The following is a 19,516-nucleotide window of genomic DNA, read 5'->3' as shown; positions in this document are numbered from 1 at the left end:
TGCCACATTTTTCTCAGTGAATGGTGTTCTTTCATGGTTGTTTTAGAAAATATCTATTACAGAGTTTCTTGTTCGTTAATCATTCCTAGGGCTTAATTCAAAAATTTTCCCCTTTGAGGGCAAGAATTCTCACAATTATTTCAGATCCAGGAGCTCTCCAACATATCTGTGCAATTTCTTTTTAAATGCAAAATGGTAAGAAATTTTGATTGTTATAAAAACATTAAAATTCAAATCTATTCAACATGCAAATGCACTAAAGGTTTGTTAGAAATCATATAATAATTGAAATAAAACACTGGTTCATTTTGAAGGAAGCAAGTGCCCTCCCTGCAGAAGGTATGCTGATTTTTTCTGCAATTCTGGGCACCTTAGAACTTAAGCAGAGCAATCCTGTGAAAACTGCTGAAGAATGTGTTACTGATTCTTCATGTTTCTTTGTAGCTTTTGCTATCTTCTAAGAAAAAAATAGTTCAATCTCCATCTTTCTCAGGGAGGGGTGTGCTTTCAACTTTAAAACCAAAAATTGAAAAAGCACTGGGATTAAGCAGTATAAAACCATTCTAGTTCTAACATCTATATTTAGTCAAATCTTAAGTTTAATAGGAATGATTCTACGTTGTATTTAAAAAATGTCAAGTCTCTACCCGTTTCAGGGGTGTAAAATAAATGCAACCCCCATTCCACCAATGGGCAGGATGCAACTTGTGAAACATTATGCCTCTTTAAAAAAAAATTAAATTTAAACAGTGAACAAGAAAATGGAGTACAGCAACAAAACAAAGCAAATCAAAACCACATACACAACACAAAAACAAGCCCACGCTGGGGGGGTCAGTGTCCCCTAAAGTTGCATAAGTTTCCTAAGAGCCTCCTGTGTTCCTGGGGTGAAATGACTTGGCTCAACTCTTGCACCACACTCACTGGTGTGCAAAGCAGGCACAGAAGCGTCTGCCGAGTTGTCCTCATTGCAGCAGCTTCTCAGCACCCAAAGGACTGGGAGAGGCTGGAGGGAAGGGCTTGCTTGGTTTTACCACAGCAAACCCCAAAATATAGCAGTTTTGTATGACAAATTTTAAGAGACTCTCTAGTAAACTGGAAACATCTAGTTCCTCATATTAAGATATGAGCCCTTGAAGAGCATCCAGGTGTGACAATGAGAATTAGTCACGAATGAGCAAGAACAAACTTGGGCTGCCGTGGGACTTGGGAGCCAGGATATCCCTATAGCTGTAGTTCTGGTGCCACACGCACCTAGCACAGATGATGCGTGTCACCAGACTTTCTGGTGAGCCAGTTCCTTCATTGTTCTGTCCTAGATCAGTGTGAGCTTCTTTGGGAACCTAATTTAAAACATCTGATTAAATTGAATTTCTTGAAGCCACAACTATCTCCAGAGAGAAAGGATGAGAACTCGAGCTTGGGAGAGTCTTTAAGAAATTGCCCTGGGGACTGGCAAGGACAGAGGCAGCTGCAGCATCACATGTCACTTCACTCTTGCCAAGATTTGTCAAATGTTGCACAGCAGGGCGAACAGTTAATAAACAAAGTAATCTAGTTAGATCTTGATTAGTCTTCAGGTATTACTCATTGTAGGATGCCACCAAGCTCAGGGCTGTAGGCAGCCTTCATCAATAAGGTCTGCTTTCTTTATTCGTCTTTTTAAAATTTATATCTGAATACATACGAAAAAAAAGAACTTGAGGCCAGCTGGCATTTGGGGGGCTTAGTTGGGAATAGTTTAGTTTCAAAAGGAATAAACTTAAAGCAGGATTATTAATTAGGCTCTGTGCACTATCTTGAAGAGTTGGTGGTAGATGAAGCCTTCACCAGTTATGTACTCAATCACCTGGGGGGTGCATCCTGCAACTTACCTCCAGGGCCAAGTTGCCTGGACCAAATTCATCTAGTCTACAGAGCAAGCTTTCAGAAACTTAAACAAAATGCTGAACTGTACCTGTCTGTACATGATTATCCCTGTCAGCTACAGAAATGCAAGATCAGTCTGCTAAGGAGCAGGGCACAGGCCATCCTATAACTAGGTAATCACCTGGTGACAGAGTGTTCAATTTAAGGGGTTATACAGGGTTTGGTTTAAATCTGCTCCCCTTATCTTAAAAAGTAAAGCATTTATCATAGGAGCAGGAAGGGCAGTGTGGACTCCCACCCTCTGGGAGACCTGAGATTATGTCTCTGTCACTTTCTTATCACGCACCTGGCAGCCACTTCATAAGCATTTGGCAAACGAATGAACCAAAACAGGCTTTTCCATGACTATAGTTTATCCCAGGATGCCGAATTTACATCTCTTGGATGAAGATATGAGAAATCTGAGGGCTAAGTAGCCAAACAAGAAAGAGCTTTTCATTCTCTGTCTCCGCAAAGAGAATTAGGCATTTTTTTTCCTTGTCTAGTACTTGGGTAAAGTAGTTTGCATTTTGACTTTTTTTTTTTTTTCATATTAAAACCATGTCCTTAGCAGCACTGAAAGCAGTGTGGCCACTACTACTGGCCTTATCTTTTGATGGTGCCGGGTCTGTCCTCTCCTGCCCAGTCCCCCGCCTTTCAGGCTAAGTACTTCAACATGGTAACATGACGACTGCAGAACTGTCCCTCCAGTCCCATTTCAGGGGCATGTGCGTGTTGGGAAGTCGGGGTTTCCCTCCTTTACCTGGTCCTTTAATTCTGACAGCTGTCCAGAGAGATTAGTGACAAGCTTCATGGTGGATTCCAGCTTCTCCTGCAGGTTCCTCAGCTCGTTCTGTTCTCCTTCGGAATCGCTGCTGACCAAGGACATGGCTCTCATCCTGGGGAACCAGTCAAGGTTTCTTTCCTAGAATCCACATGAAGGAAAAAGAAAGAGTGGGAGTTAGTAGAGGGGCAGAAAGGCCGCCATACCACGCCGTTTGGACTACGGGGCGTCTCTATGTGATCTGTCCCTTGTGAAACAAATGTGCTATTATGCTTTTTAACTATTCAGTAATGATCTTTTAAAGAGAACATAATGGACCTCTTAATTCTTAGAAAAGGAAGTTGTTTTAACATTTAACTGGGGAGGGGAGAGAAGGTTTCCAAATTAGAGTCCTCATCTGCAACTCTGAATACTGCTGCGGGGGCTCTGGTCTTTTCACAGGATAGGGCTGGTGATGAGTTCTGTTTTAAATTGTGGTAAAATGTACACAGCACACTTTAGCCATTTTTGAAATTTCGCAGTGGTATGAAGTACATTCACACCACTGTGCAAGTATCATCACAACATTTTTTTTTTCTTTTTTTTGTGGTACCAGGGATTGAACCAGGAGTGCTCTACCACTGAGCTATAATCCACTCCTTTTTATTTTGAAGCAGGGTGTTGCTAAATTGTTGACACTGGCCTCCACCTTGCCATCCTCCTGCTTCAGCCTCTGGAATTGCTGGGGTTACAGATATGCACCACCGTACCTGGAAACCAGAACATTTTTCAATCTTCCCAACTGAAATCCCAAACCACTGATGGCAGCCTCCATTTTATAATCTGAACTTGCCTACTCTAGGTAGCTCATACTATGCTGCATATTCTTAAAACTTTTAAAATTTATTTACGTAGTACTGAGGATTGAACCCAGGGTCTCACACATGCTAGGCAAGCATGAGCTGAGCTATACCCTCAACCCCCTATGCTGCATATTTTAAGAGGTTCTGGCATTTCAACAAAATAGTGCAATATAATGTGCCTGGTAAGGGGATTGTTGAAGAGGCTAAAAACAAGGCCTGCGGGCTCCCCAATCATTTTCCCAGTTTCAGAGCTTATGGACACCACCCTACTGGTTTCTTGTTCTTCCCATGCTGAAAAGCTTAATGGGAGCTGTCCAGTGTAGGAGGCAGACCGACCGTTCAGCCTCCTTCCCCGAGGGCACAGTGTTTCTCACTGCTGGTTAGCAGGATGGGTTTCCTCTCTTCTGGCCTCACTTCCTCCCACGATATACGCCTTCTCCTTCACAGCTTTCTTCATACCTAGGCTCTCTACAGACAGGCAGGTATGAGCAGAAGAGCAGCTCAATCAGCCCGAGGAAGAAAGCTGACTCATTCCAGATGTATCTGGTGTCCTCCTCAAGTGGCCCATTTTGGTCTTGGCAGGCTAAGTTTAATAGACTTTCCAGAAGTAATCATGCTTCTACCTCCCCAAACACGCACAATGAACATGTTATCTCTGCTTTGTGTACACCAGGGGTCAGGAACATTTTTTTTTTTAATATAATGAGAATGTTGACAGTCAATGTTCCTGGCTTTGTGGACCACATGGTCTCTGTTACAACTGCTCTGTATTGTAGCCCCAAACAACCACAGACCATCTATAAGTGGATGGTGTGGCTGTGTTCGGTCTGCTGGACAGAGTTTGCCAACCTCTGCTATACACAGAAGGCTTCAACTGGGTGTGGTGGTTCATGTCTATGATCTCAGCAACTAGGGGGGCTGAGGCAGGAGGCGCTCAAGGTTAGCCTGTTCAACTTAGCAAGACCCAGTCTCAAAATAAAAAATAGAAAGGACTGGAGATGTGGCTCAGGTTAAGCATTTCTGGGTTAAATCCCCAGTACCCCTCCCCCCCAACAAAAGTAAAATCCATGAGGCATATCTAAATATTGTGAATCAAGTGAAATGGTTAAACTGTGTCATGACCTAAGGCAACCTCACAGGGTAGAAACCATATAAGAACTAGTTGGAAAATGTCACAACAGGCACAGCACACTGGTCACACGGCAGCACATCTACTTTAGGGTGTTTGCTCAAGACATCAGGAGAGTCTCGCAGGCAGGAACTCACTAGCCCGCCTGCATCATGAGGGCTGGGGCCACCTTTGGGAAAACACAACAGACACTCTGCCCTGGTTTGTGGAAGGATGGAGTGACACAGTGTCCTGTGTGCACCCTTGATAAGACATGTGAAAACAGCACGTTGGAGTTGCCTGCAATGACTGCAGGGGAGGAAAGAGATGATCTCTGCCTTCCCAGACTTTGAGATAAGCACTTCATTCACAAGTGCCTTCACATACCCCTCTGTTAATTTCCCACCACAGAGTAACAGGCAAAAGATCATTTCACAAAATAACATTTTTTTAGCTACCATCTTACAAACATAAGTGTTTCTCCACTGGTAATCAGTTTCCCCGGTGTGGCCATCACTAATTAGATTCACTGCCCCAGTGTCCACCCTTCAGATCTGATAGCCCCATTTTCCCACCAAGGAAACAGCCCACATTCAATATTGGTGCAACTTGGAGGAATGGAGCTACATTCTGAGAAGAGCTCCCTCCCCCTGGGCCAGCTGTGGAGTGGGGATGGGGAGCACCCACTTAAAGGAGCCAGGAGCCCAACCCAGGCATCAGAGGTCCTGGACACCCCAGTGACTGCTACTAATTCCAGAGGAGGAGACAGAAGTCTCACTTGCCAAAGGGGGGAGCCCATAGTTAGGCCATCAACTGGGATGTGACAAAATGTACTGCCAGGAGGGAACTTAAGAGATCACCAGTCCCACCACTGTAAGTAAAGACGCGGAAATCCGAGGCTCTGAAAGAGTAGTTTGTCAGGGGCTGGGGAGGGTAGGGGTAGGTGGCAGCAAGAAACCAATGGCTATTTTTCAAAGCAGATCCTGAAAATTATCTAGTGCTTAGAAATCATAGACTGCTCCAACTGAGTATTTTTTTTTGGGGGGGGGGTCGGATATTTGATAGTTATATAAATTCGAATAAGAAGTGTAAACACTGAAAAGTATTTAAAAAAAAATACTTGTGGCAAACTCAACAAGCGCTTCAGGAGCCCTCACTGCTCTATGCTGAGGATACAGCAGAGAGCAGTAGGAAGCCAGTCTGGCACCCTGGACCCTCTAGAAAGGAACAGACAAGAAGGCAGCCTCAACACATCAGAGAGGGCAGGAAGAGGTCCAGTCACTCTGCCTGACACGTGTGGCTGCCACTTCAGGGAACAGCCAGGACTTTAGCTGACTGAGCACGGAAGTGCAAGTGAATCCGACCTCTCCTGGGTGCATTTGCTTAGCAAACCCTCTAGAAAAATAGAAAGTGAAGATTTCCAGAGTCCACATGAATGACATCTTCAAAAGTCTGTGGAAGATCCGTGCACAAGTCTGCACACAGCGAAAGCTCAGGGAGTAACATCTCCTCCTTATTCTAATGACAGATGAAAATGAGAATTGTTCTGTGGCACATTCCTACCTGCTTTCACAGTGTATGTGGTTCCCTGGCCCCAGGAAGAATTTTAGAAAGGTGTTTAAACAAATTGGTGCAAAGTGCACAGACTTCCTCCATTTAAGAGCTGTTTAGGGAACTTGCACAATTCCTGTGCCCAGGCCTGAGAGCATGAGGAAGTACAGATGGGAAAGACGGGGTCTCTGCCCTGCAAACGTCTGAGTCGAAGGAGCTCCCTAGCTGAACCACCTAGCTGGCACCAAGGCCTGAGTGCCTACAGGTGTTCTGGGGGTGAGGTGGGGACCCTGGCACGAGGACGACTGCCACTCACCTCATTGTTGAAGCAGAGGCTCTCAGATCCTGTGATTTTTATTTTTTTTACTTGATTTGTGCTTTTGTCCGTAGGATACCTATAATCCTGGGGCATGAAGGCACTGCTCAAGAAGACATATAAGCACACACAGAAAAAAACGCATCTTTCTAGAGTGTCCATTTTAGTTGATGGCAGATGATTGAACATATTTTTATATCCAATTCAAAAAATGCCTTGCAACTGAATCAAACTTCAAAATCCACCCCTTCACAGGGAGGCTGTGCTTGCTGGGAACCACATATAAGGGATAACCCTTTCTTCCATTTCCCAGCATACCTTCAATGCAAAGGTAGGAAAGGAGTTTCCTGGTCTAGTTATTTACCAGCCCTCTGCTTCAGGCTCCTCTCCAAGGCCTCCTTATGAAAAGCTGGGGTGGGTGGGACCCCTCCAATATCCCAGTCTGCACAAAACAAACTCAAACTGCAGGGAATGGTACGCCCTGGATAGCACACACAGAAGTGGGTAGATCCCGGATGTTGCCACTATTTTTTATATATATATATCTATATCTTTTTAGTTGTAGTTGGACACAATACCTTTATTTTATTATTTTTGTGTGGTGCTGAAGATTGAACTAAGGGCCTCCCAAGTGCTAGGCAAGAGCTCTACCTCTGAGCCACAACCCTAGCATTTTAATTAAACAAATATCCTGGGCTATTGAGTCAAATCTCAAATTATCAAACAGTAGCCAGTAGTTAAATTAATTAGCGATTCTAGCCAAGCTGTCCTCTCCCTTTCCAGCTGGTTTTGCCTCCTGCTCAGGAGGAGAAACTCCACTGACCTGACCCACCTGAGCACAGGGAATCCAAATCCCCCAATGAAAACGTTTAGACTCTCCCAGTGCCTCCCACAGGAGCAGAGACAACGCTTGTATCCAGGGACTTCCTCTTTAGCTAAGACTTTGAACATGGTGAGCTTGTGTGCTCCGTCATTCCAGGGAGGCCTGTCACCCACAGCTCTCCAGCCAGCCGGTGTCCCAAGGTCCAGCATGTTTGCACAATCCCACGACTCACTGTTCTGGCTTCTACTGCCTTTTTGGAAAGTGCTGTTCAACAAACTCCCTCTGTTTACACAGGGATTCACCTTGGGGCCAGTGCGTGTGGCTGCAGGGCTGGGAGAGGGTCTGTGGGTGGCATGCGTCTCTGCTCCCCTCCCTCTCCTCACTGCTGGCATCTCACATGCCAGTGTGATGCAGCCCTGTCTGCACAGACCTCCTGGTCCAACCAGGGCAGTTCCTGTCACTGCTTCCTCTGTCAGAGCAGACAGACTAACTGAAGCCACAGCCGGAAGCAGGCTGACCACAAGCGCTGGGTTCTGGTTACTTCTTTTCTAGGTAAAGTTGGAAAAGTCCCTGCAAAGGCACACCCTGAAGTTTAGGACGTGGGGGTGGCACTGACCAGCCTCTCAAAACGTCCTTGACTGGAAGGAGGGAGGAGGCTGGACTGTAAGAGGCAAACACTCTGTTTGCCATTCTGAGAAGTTTTTTGTTTTTCCCCCTTTCCAGGTTCAACTGAGAGGCTATTCTAAGAAAGACTCCTGAGAATCCCTGACCTCCGTAGACCAACTCTGCCAGGTGGAGAACCCTGCCAACTGGACAGGGGAACACTAATGGTTGTACGCTTTGTTCTTCTCTAGCCAGATGAGAGAATGAGGTGTTTTTGGGGGTGGGGGCTTGATGATGAAAGGGTCATGGAAGGAAGATGGTTTCTAGGAAAAGAGAGAAGTTGCTTCTTTACTCCTGAGAAGCCCCTCTGGGAAGATTCTAGAGGAAAGACTGTCTTTTCAACGGAGGTGGCAGCTGCGTTTCTGCCTACCTTACAAACAGGAAGAGGGATAGGAATGACTGGAGGGGGGGTGGAAATAGGTTCAGTCTCCCCACTCAGAGGATCCCTGGGGGGCAGCTGAAGACAGGGCTGAACTTCACAAAGACCCGAATACAGAACACTTGGTACATTTTAAGCCCCTTTGGTGAGTTAGGATTGTTATTTCCACTGAAATAATTACGAGTTAGAGCTCATTTTTCTAAGATCACAGTAAAAGAAAAAGCCACAATCTACCACTCTCAGTAACAAACTAGGGTTTATCTCTATGCTCAATGAATAAAATTAATCCATGAAAAAATAGATCCCAGCTCTGGGCATATCAAGATAGTGGGGGGTGACTAGGTGGAGCACGGAGGCCTTTCCAGCACACTGTAACTATTCTGTGTGATGCCCTGATGGTGGGTACATGTCATCACACATTTGTAGCCTGTGTATCACCAAGAGCGAGACCGAATGAAAACTCTAGATTTGCAGTGAGCTGTAATCCCAGAGACTGCTGGGGCAGGAGGATTGCAAGTTGGAACTTGGGCCTCAGCAGGACCCTGTCTCAAAAAAAGACTAGGGGTGTAGCTCACTGGTTGAACGCCCCTAGATTCAATCATCAGTACCAAAACAGTAAATAAAACAGTGCAGAATTCTGGCCTAGCAATGTATACCACAGGGATATGAAATGTTGGGAAACGGGGGGGGGGGGGAGTAGAAAGAGAAGGAGGCATATGGGAAATCTGTACTTCCTTCTCCATCCTTCTGTTATTCTGAAAGTCTATTAAGAAAGGTTTCACACCTGGGGATTTGTTGTCTACCCCCAAATTCAGGTACCAGAAAGATAGGGATACTATCTGTCACACAGTCCCTATATTTCTACAGCAGCCTGTGACAGGATAAGGATTAGTGCCTGAAATTTCTAGAAGCCAAGTGGAGTCTGAGGTGTGGTTCTTCCAAGTGTGTACCAGAGAGTTAAAGGGTCAGCTCATTTAGCTCCTGGGTTTTTGGTTTTGTTTTTTGAAAGCGATCACCAGCTACTGCACTGAGATCACAGGGCTGTGTCCCATAACCTGGAAAGCACTGTGCAAAAGCGTCAATCAATAATGTCCCCAGCCCATGGTCACAAAGCCAGCATCGAGGGAGCACTGCACTCCAGGTATGAACTCGAGTTTCAGTGCTTCTCTTCTGTGCAGCTTCTATCTCTGGGCTTTCAGAGACACCGATTTCTCTTTTACTAACTAAGCCCCAGAAAGGCTGTCCAGGGTGCTCACAAGGTGAGGTATCAGTACAGTTCTGTTTTGAGCTCTGAGTGACATTACCAAAACAGGCCACGTTATATAATCTTCAGTTAGGCACTAATGACCAATTACCCTTCCCAGACTCGGTTAATAGCTGTTCTTGGACGATAGAGAGTAACAAAGACGAGCTCCTGCCAGCAGGGAGAGCCACACCCACTTCTGATGAAATCCCCAGAAGAGCCAGCTGCAAAATCATTCTTTGAAGTCATTCTGGGGCCACAGGTGCACTATCCCCTGGGCAGTGAAAAGGCAGGACTCACCACCTTGCGTGGCACAGCTGGGTCCGCCATGTGAGGAAACCAGAACTCACAGAGGAGGACAGAAAGGTGGAGGGCAGGGCTAGCCCGTTGGAGATGTCTAACAACAACCAGGCTGACTCGCCCCTCCCCAGTCAGCATCCCAGCTGGCCCTGGAGATTCCATTTGTGCAACTTCCCGACCTTCTCAATTAACTAAGAAACTTACCAGAACATTCTCAGTGGAGAGATGGGGGATTTTAGCAATCTTCATTGGTTTTCTCCTATTCTTTTCTGGTTTCCATTAGTTTCTAATCTTGCTCTTATTAATTTGGTACAAAATACAGTTTTTAAGCCTACCTAGACAGCTTTCCGAAGTTCTTTGCTCTTATTTCAGGGGAATGCACTTAGGTTTATCTTCGAAGGTACACAAAGATAAGCAGTCATGAGCCTCACTAACAAGCTGTTCCACAGGACAGAGCCTTGCATCTGATGGGTTCATAGATGGGACAACTCAGGACTGCAATGGTTTTACTCAAAGTCAGCCCTGCTGGACACACTGAGAAATAAGTGCTAGGCAGGTGTGATCTTGATCACCGTCCACAGGACTTCATAAGGAATCAAAGCAGCTGTCTGCTGCCCTGAGAGTGGTTTGCCAAGTAAGGCCATGCTATGCTATCTCCTAAGGGTGACAGAGATCGTCCTCCAGGGACCATTTCTCCAAATCCCCCATTTCCTAATCCCCCCTGTGCATTCTGACCACAGTATTTACCAGGTCACCCAGGTCTACCTTCTCCTCCTGGATACCTTGTTCCAGTTACAAACCCTGAGGCCTGTGCTGCCCTCTGTGGTATTTCAGGAACTCCTGACTCAACTTTGAAAGTTGCATCATGGAATTTCAGAGCTCAAATGGGGACTACAGCCTCTTTGGTTCAACTTCCTCACTGGACCTATGGAAGCACGAAGGTCTATGTAAGGTGAAAGCTCAAGTCTGTCTGTCCTTCTCACGTTCCCTGGGGGCATGCTAGGAGGCTTCATTTCAGAGAGATTCAGAATTCTGTAAAAATTCTATGTACTTGATAAAGACAGTGAAATCCAGAACATTTTCCCAGATGAAGTATTTTTATGGATGCAAACCTCTCAGTAGCAGAGGACCCTGCGGTCGAGCTCTGTCAAAGTCAATTTTAGAATAAAAAGGAAACGTAGGCAGTAAAAGTAGTTAGGATGCCTGGAATCTAAGGGGCCAGTGGGACAACTCCGAGTTTGCAGTAGAGGAAGCCTCAAGGTATGGAGGCAAAAAAAAAAAAAAGGCATTTTGGGAGTTATCAAACCTGCCAAGTTGAGGAAAGTGCGTGTTGTGTATGCATTTACAGACAGGCGCGGGCGAACCTGCGTTCCCACTCATATCCTTGGATGAAACAATCATTGGGGAGAAACCAATTCTTTTCTATTGCCAGACCTAACCCTTGCTCTGCACAGGCCCCTGACCAGTAACCTGGCCCTCTGTGCTCTGCGCTTCTGCTCCTGTCACGGTTACAAGCCGCATGTCAATGCCTGGGAGCTAGGGTCAGGTGTTAAGTGCTTCATGATAAAAAGAAAGGTATTCAGAGTGTGGAGAGTGAGGCGACTGCATCCCCCTCTGGACTAGAGGGTAGGACATGTTACGAGGCTGGGTGGGGACAGTTAAGCTCAGCAACTGCTCTGTGCAGCTGCCACCGGCAGGAACCCCAGCTCAAGTGCAGAGGGTGGGGCGAGGAGGCAGCTCCAAGGATGCTGACATGCTCTTTCCAGCCACAGTGAAGCGGATGCCAAGTTGCTCTCCATCTCTCTCTCCTGTGATAGTCCTGCACTGCTGTGGTGTCAGCTAACTCCAGCAGGCATTCTGAGAATCGTATTTAGAGGGCAGCACAGGGCGCCACACATGGCTCTCGGAGCCCAGATGACATTTCAACCAAGGCTCACGGCCTCCTAGGTTAGTAACGAAGCTGCACTTGCCAACACCCGAACATCCAGATCCACAGCCCCAGAACTAAACACCCGCCCCCGCCAGCATCCTCACTAGAATTCTAGAATAAAAGTCCAAACCCCTTATTGTCATCTGCATGAAGCAAAGGTGTCAGCGTCACGTTACCAACTGCCACGACCTGTCTGCCTGACAAAGCACAGAGGAGGTGCCACCCGGGGCATGGGAACGTCTAGAGAGTGAGGCAAGGCTCACCCTCCTCTCCCCTGAACATTACACCATCTGGCAGGGACCCTGATTTCTAATTTCCTTGAACTGAGACCCCTCAGGATGGCGGTGCCAAGTTCCATGTTCCCTTCCTGACAGTGACCACCACTGTCGCCAACCTTTCCCTCTGACATCCAGGGCCCCACTCCCATCTCATCATGAACTCTGAATCTCTTTTCCCCCCTGTGGGTCACCTGGACTACCCCTCTCGGCAAAGCCATGTCCCCACCGTGCATAGTGCCAGCCTGCAGATTTTTACAGCACCAGGCTCCCTCTCGGGTCAAGAAAAGGGCAAGACTTTGGCCAGTTGTGCTTTCAAACAGAAAGGAGTGTCGTGTAGGTGCTCAGTTCCCATTTTGATCCCCTGCCCTTGTTAATGCACTGTCTTCTCATCAAACAGATAAACATGGTGCCAGGGCCAGATGTCCCACTGCATACTCACAGATGTTCAGAGGCACTTAATTTGCTAAAAGAATTTAGTTGCTTGGAAAACTGACCCAGGAGATGTTTTGAGCCATAAAGACTCGCATATTGCTTTTCCAATGCCAACTGTGCCAGGCTTTTAGGAAAGTTCTTTTCTAGGAATGCTGGCTCCTTTCTGCCATGCCCGAGCACCCCACGACCTGAGAAAAGATGGAGTAGGGAACCCTCTGCCACTGTGAGAAAGAGTCGGCCCTGGGATTAAAGGCTGACGGACCAGACGCTGTTTAGTGACTAGAGAGTCCTGCTCACGGGGATGAGTCACCTGGGCGTGGAGCTCGTCTGGTGTGGTTCTGGTGAGTCGTCTTTCCCTGGGACTCAGACACCAACCACTCTGCCCTCCAGATCTGGCCACCAGAAGACACACATTCCCTGTCTCAAGATGAAGTGAGGCAGTGGAGCTTATGATAATTTAACCAGTCAAAATTCCCATATATTCTAGATCCATCTGTGGCAAGAGCCACACACTCCCCTTTCCCCCGACTCTGTCCTTCAACAACCCCTCTGGTGCTTGATTGAGGTGGTCACCTGAGGAGCTGTGCAGGGGAAGTGGCTCTGAGAATGAAACCAGTCCAACTAGAAGCTCCTGTGGAGTCAGCCAGCATCCCCAGGAGATCCTCTTTCACACCCTCCTCCCTCTCCCCACAGGGACTTTTCTGCCTATTTAGAGGCTAATTCAGCCCCAACAGTCTGGGAGTTAGGCCAGACTGGGTCAGAAAAACCAGGTGCAGCCAGGCAACCAATGCCACAGGCTGTTGACACACAGGGCCCTGTGTGCAGGTATAGGGGTGGTCCCGCCTGCAGGCACACGGGGATGTGTGGGTCTGCACACCCCAGGACTGAGTTCTGACTCCAGCTCTAATCCAGCCGAGTGGCCCTAGAGAAAGAAGCTGCCCAGCCAACCTTCGGGAACTTGAAGTTCCCATCTGAAAAGTGGCCGTAGTGCCACCTGCTACATCAAGGGGAGGATTACACAAATCTTACATTATCTATTTTGCACATGAAGATTAAAGATGACCTGTTAGTGGGCTGGGGACATTGTGCAGTGGTAGATCCCAGGATGCACTAGGTGCTTGGTCCCCAGCGCAGCAAAATACAAAAATAAAACCCTATCATCTGTTGTTATCCAATCAGCCCTAGCAGTAGCAAAGCAGAGCCGGCTCTCCCAGCAGCCGCAGGGTTCCCAGCCACTCATGGCGAGGTGGCTTCTCCCCAGTGGTCTTACTGCCCTTATTCGTGGTGATTGAACATGCCCTCCTGGACAACAGTGGCCACAGCAGCCCAAGATACCAGCAAAGGAACAATACTCTGTCTCTAATGCAATTCCCTCAAAAACATGACTGAAAGAATAAGACGTGTTACTGAGGGAGGAATACCAAGATACAGAAGTGAAATCGACAGAAGTCTCCTTTTTCACTCACTTTGCTTTTCTTTAAATTATCCTCTAAAAGCCAAGTGGGTAGTCTCCAGCATCTGACTTAGTAGGAAAAAGGGACTGCTCCCTCTTTCCTGGGAATCATGTTCTTTTTCCTATAAAACTGCCATTTGTGCAGAATTTCAACACTCTTGGGCAAAGTGCTCATAACAAATTTCTCATCCAGTAGCACGGCCTTCCCAATGACCATCTGCAGATTGACCAGCACAAAATCTGTTCTACTGGCACAAAAGGTGCTAAAATAATAGGAAAAAGGAGGGGTGTGTCACCTAAATAATCATGAACGTTTATTTATTAAGATAAGGCACCACCCAAACTCTACAATAGCATCAAAATCCACCTTCCCCTGTGGAAAGGGAACTTGGCAGTCTTCTCTTTTCTCTGGCCGGCCAGGGGTTGTGTGAGGTCACTCCACAGGCCCTCTCCTCCTGAGTGGTGCTGTAAGAAACAGTGGAGGAGCATGAGCCTGAGCCGGCCTGGCCTTGGAATCACAGCAGCACCTGCCATCAGGTGCTTAAGTCAAGGGACAAGTCTACCAGTGAACCAGGTGGCACCTCACAGCACACCCCAAGAACCTGAGACCACTTCTCCAATCAAGTGCAGCTCAGATGCCCGGCAGGGAAAGCACGAGGAGACCACTAGACACAAGGACAGAATCCGTAGGTATCCTTCTTGGGGTCCAAGAGGAAAGTGACATTGGCAACCATGCCCTGCCTCACAGTTCAGGGACAGTTAGAGGAAGACACAGGTTTTCATGGGAGCAGGTTCTGAGAGACAGATGCCCATTCTGATCTCTGTGAGCAACAGCTAACCAAGGTGTCTCACACAGTCCTGGAACTACAGGAAACGAAGCTTCCGGTACCTCTTCTGTCACCCACGGCCCTCTGCTTCCATGATTTGAGGCCTCCCTCATGAGTGCCCACCACCCACCAGGTTCTGATGGTTCATCTCACTGCCACCCTCAACAGATGTGGAGAGATCAACCTTAATTTACAGACGGGAAGCTCAGGTCAGTACTGTCCCCTGACTGGCCCAAGTTTACATGGCTAAGGACCAGCAGGACTGAAACTGAAAGCTTGGACCTCCTGCCTCCAGTCCAGTCCCTGGGGAGGGAGAAGTTGGTCATGTCCATCAGTCTGGCCCTGGTTTGGTCAGGGACATTCCCATCTTCAATCAAACACAAGAGGAGATGATGGGAAGAAGACAACATTCCATCTCCTGTTAATTTCTGGGTAGCTACCACAAGGTTCTTAACTAAGACACAGGCCCTTCTTTCCCTCCCTCCAGGGATGGCATGAAATACTCTCTTTCCAGCTCTATCGAGCAGCAACCCTGCCCTTGACTAGGAGTTAGTGAGGGTGACCCATGTGACCTGGCCAGCCTGGGTTTTGATACAGCCAGACAGTGAGCAAAGGAGGAAGTGCACCTTGGGACCTGGGTCTAGGCTGGAGGGGCAACGCTCAGGACACTGCCGTCCTCTCCTCCCCTTCCATCCATGGGTAGTCATCAGTTATGCCCCGAGAGCCAGCCTGGGTTTCCCAGAACTCAACACAGCACTCTAGGCAGATTCTACCAGCTGGATGAAACCTATCTGCCAATCCTGATGCCACACTCTGCAAGGGGCTGTTCTGAGGGCACTGGGACCTCCCACGCAGTGACGCCCCAGGCCCTGGTGGCTGGCCTCTGGCAGAACTGAACTTCCCTGCCTCTCACATTAGGCAAAGGGTGGCTTTCCTGAGGGCCACATACTCCAAAAGGACCTGTCTCAAAGATTTGTTTTGGGACACGAGGCCAGCAGAAGGGTGGCACCCCCCCTCCTTTTCTTTCCTCTGCCCTCAGTGATGGTGAGCTGTCCCTTCTCTCCGATCCAGGAGGCACTCCTGGCAGGCTTGAGGGTGGCTCTAGGAATAGATCACTTGATTTTTTTTTTTCTTCCCAGGACCAGTACAGAGAGGCACACTTCCTCAGAGAGAGGCTCCTGGGGACTTCAGAGTGTGACTGAGTCGGGTCTACCAGGGGGCAGGCAGCCTCCTCCACTGCAGCTCTGAGGGCCCCAGGACTCCCGACCCTGCCAAACAATTCAACGGAGCACCTTAGTTCCTACCTTCATTTGTCTAATGCCCTTTTGGATTCATGTGGCATCAAGATCAGACACCACTGAAATCAGTGCTGCCCTGAGCGGCACTTCCTGTCGGCTGGTGGTTCCAATACTGACTGTGCCATCGCTTAGCGCACAAAACACCTGGCTGCTCAGCAGCTTTGACATTCACACCTAAGAATTCTTTGATGCCACAGATCCTGAGGTTTTCTGACAGGACGTCTCATACAATCAAAGAATGGTGCTGGCAGAGCAGTGCTCCCAAGACCCGGAGCCTCAGAGCATCCCGTGCAGAAGGCTCTGATGGTGGGTGGCAGGCAGGGTCACCCTGGCTCTTAATCCTCATCAAGTGACTGCTCACAAGACTCATTTAAATCTGCACAATTGAGACAGAAGCCCACAAGGGCACGAGAGTTTCCTGTGACCGTAAAGTAAGGTGATTAACAGAAAACATCAGTACTGGTCCTGGAGAGATTTTTTTTTCCTTCGGTAGCAGGGACTGAACCTGGGGTGCTCTACCACTGAGCCACAACCTCAGCCCCTTTAGAGATGGGGTCTTGATAAGTTGTTTAGGGCCTCACTAACTTGCTGAGTCTGGCCTTGAACTGCACCACCCCACCCAGCGCCAGAGAGATTTTTAAAACACGGGGCACATTCGGACACTCAGAGAGAAGAGACATGAGACGAGTGGCTTTTCCATGCAGGTGCACAGATTGGTGTTGGGCTGAGGACATGGTTTGATTTGCCAGTGTCACCAAGTAGAGGAGGAAAAAGCACCTGAGGGCGTCTCAGAGAAAGTCTCCTATGGAGGTGGCACTGGCTCCCCTCCACAGTCCCAACATTCTGGCTGCCTCCCACAACACGGACCTCAAGTGTCTTCTCTGAATCCTGGCTCAGGACCTTTGGGGCAGTTAACACTCAAGTCACCTACCACTGCTGGGCTTTCACGTGCAAAAGGAGACACCATACCCTTGTCCTCAGACGTTTCTCTCCCCTTCCTTCTCTTGGTTCATTTTTTCCTCCTCCTCTTTTTCAAGTCATCTTTGCTGTGAACCCTCATCCATTTCTCCTCAACCCCAAAGTCTCCTGCTCCTCGCTGCCCACTTAGGGTCATCTTAATAACTGAATATGACGCAGGAAGTAAAAGAACCAGGCACGTGGAAGCAGGTTGCACGCAGGCACACGACGAGGTATGCTTCCCTTCATCATCCAGGCTGGACCAGGACCCGTCCTGCCTCTTCTGTGGGCTTCAGTGCCCCCCAGGGAGGTGGATGGAAATGGCCAAGCCCTGGCACTGACTGCCTAGTCACAACTGGAGTTTCAGTGAGATCGCAGGTGATTCATATCTACATGAAACAAGGAACTGGACCCTGAGGACCTCAAGGGTACAGACAGCACAGGACTCCTACATTGTGGACACCCCCAGAAAGCCCTCCAGAACCTGGGGGTTCCAGCCATACTACCAAGTAACTGCTGCCTGCACCACACACACCAGTGGTGCTCACAACCCCCGAGCTGCATGCCGCATTGTGACAAGACAAGCTTCACAGTACATCGTGCATGAGAAGCTCAGTTCCGGGTGGTTCGCTAGTCCTTGGGATAGGAAGGAAGGCAGTGGAACGCCAGTCCCCCGCCCCCCCAACAGAGAGCGAGTGCACAGACCCCCGACTTCACAGCTCATGTCACCACACACCCCTGCACATTGTAATGACTTTGGAAAGCACAGCTGGCTTGGGACCCCCACAGCACGCATCTGGTGCTACCACCGAGCTCTGTGGGCGAGACCTCTCAAGCCCTGCAGCAGCCTGCCCTCTTCCTGGGATGCAGTGGCCCATGTCCCATCAGCAAGAAGATCGAGTGGGGACGCAGATTACTCCAGCCTGTGTCCCGGCCTGCTGAAGAACAGCGCTGAGCCCACACTGCACCGAGTGAGCGTTTTGCTTTTATGATGTCTCGGGGAAGCCAGGTCTTATGGAGGGGCGGGGCACTACCAAGAGGAGGGCCGCCTTAACAGAGATGTAGAGTTGGGCCCGGCCCTGGCCCCGGCCCCACAGAAGTGGTCCTGTGCTGACGTCTCTGAGCCTCAGCGTCTCCTCCTTGGATGTGGGCTGAGAGCCACCTTCTGAGAGAGCACTCGGCCTCCATGGTGAGAAGGGCTCAGTCAACAGCTGTATGAGCCTCTGCTGCACAGCTCACCCTCGGGCTGCCTCCCATGTGGCCGGCTTACCTTGATCATCTCTGCCACGTAGCTCTCGGGCCCAGTGTACTCGGTGGAGTCCTTCACCTTGACCAGCACGATGAAGCACAGATAGTGCCACATGTTGTGCTCTTCCTTGATGTGCTCCTCAAAGGTGACAGTCTTGTTGTCAAACTTGTCTCTCTCCAGGCCTAGAAGAGACACAGGAAAACCCACTGAGCAACTTTGAAAAATCCATCCTCTCATGCCAACCTTTACAACACACTTTATGATGGGAAAACACAGGCGGTGAGGTCTGACCCAGCTGGGCGTGAATCCCACCTCTGATGCTCAATCTCTTCAATGGGCCTTGGTTGCTTTGTCAGCGAAGGGGAAGAAGACTGCCATCTAGGTTCCAGGGGTGTTCAGGGTTGAATGAGAACGTGTGAGGTGCTCCTGCCTGCACAGGCAACCAGGTAAATACCAAGGTACAGACACGTTACAAGATTTTGGAGGTCAGGGACCTTGGCACATGCCTGTAATCCCAGTGATTCAGGAGGCTAAAGATCACAAGTTCAAGACCATCCTCAGCAAGGAATAAAAGGACTGGGGAGGTGGCTCAGTGGTAGAGCACTGAGAGGTTCATTCCCCAGTACCAAAACAAAACCCCCAAATATACCAAGAATAAGAAAATTATCCTTCAGTCACCATTGTGATAACAGATTCAGACAGGAATCATCAGTGATGCCAAAACTAGTGGTTGAAAGTTTCCTTTAAGAAATAAGAGGATGTTTACTAGTGTCAAAGTATCTCCCCCTAAAGATAAGCTTCATAGTGGAGAGAACTTGGCAGTTACCATGTTAACCAGGTGATCAAAGTGAACAACACCAGCTATGAGATGAACCCGTGTCATATGTTCCTGGTATGACATGCTGACAAGAACACATCTTTGATATTCCTGTAAAAAAATGTATAATCTTGACTCTACCATCAGGAAACACTAGAGACCCAAAGGAGGCACAAGAAAACAGGGCGACCACATGCCACATGACCTGGGTCTTAGAAGGGTGAAATTTGAAGAGGGTCTACAGATTAGATGATAGTTTTAAATCTGTTTTGATTTCCCTATTTTGGTAATTATATTGTAGATAGGAGAATGTTCTAGTTGTTAGGAAATATGTAACTGAGACATTTGGGAATAAGAG

General features: G+C 48.3%; 1 protein-coding gene and 1 long non-coding RNA gene across 2 annotated transcripts in view; one reads left to right on the top strand and one right to left on the bottom strand.

Moving 5' to 3' along the window:
* Positions 1 to 9,475, top strand: part of LOC308638532 — a 54,927-nt gene extending 45,452 nt beyond the window's left edge. Inside the window, exons 2-3 of the long non-coding RNA XR_014019867.1 lie at positions 8,056 to 8,124; positions 9,384 to 9,475. This is a non-coding gene — a long non-coding RNA (uncharacterized lncRNA). The remainder of the gene's footprint in view (positions 1 to 8,055; positions 8,125 to 9,383) is intronic.
* The window catches only part of ITPR1 (inositol 1,4,5-trisphosphate receptor type 1), a 311,270-nt gene that overhangs the window by 5,920 nt on the left and 285,834 nt on the right, over positions 1 to 19,516 (bottom strand). The window contains exons 60-61 of the mRNA XM_081276065.1: positions 18,363 to 18,523; positions 2,672 to 2,833 (exon numbers count right to left, since the gene is read on the bottom strand). Coding sequence (XP_081132191.1) covers positions 2,672 to 2,833; positions 18,363 to 18,523 — 323 coding nt within the window. The remainder of the gene's footprint in view (positions 1 to 2,671; positions 2,834 to 18,362; positions 18,524 to 19,516) is intronic.

The sequence above is a fragment of the Spermophilus citellus genome (assembly GCF_964194105.1).
Source record: "Spermophilus citellus genome assembly, chromosome: 19".
NCBI lineage: Eukaryota > Metazoa > Chordata > Mammalia > Rodentia > Sciuridae > Spermophilus > Spermophilus citellus.
The sequence above is the reverse complement of the archived record's forward strand: the minus strand, read 5'-3'. Positions and strand labels throughout refer to the sequence as shown.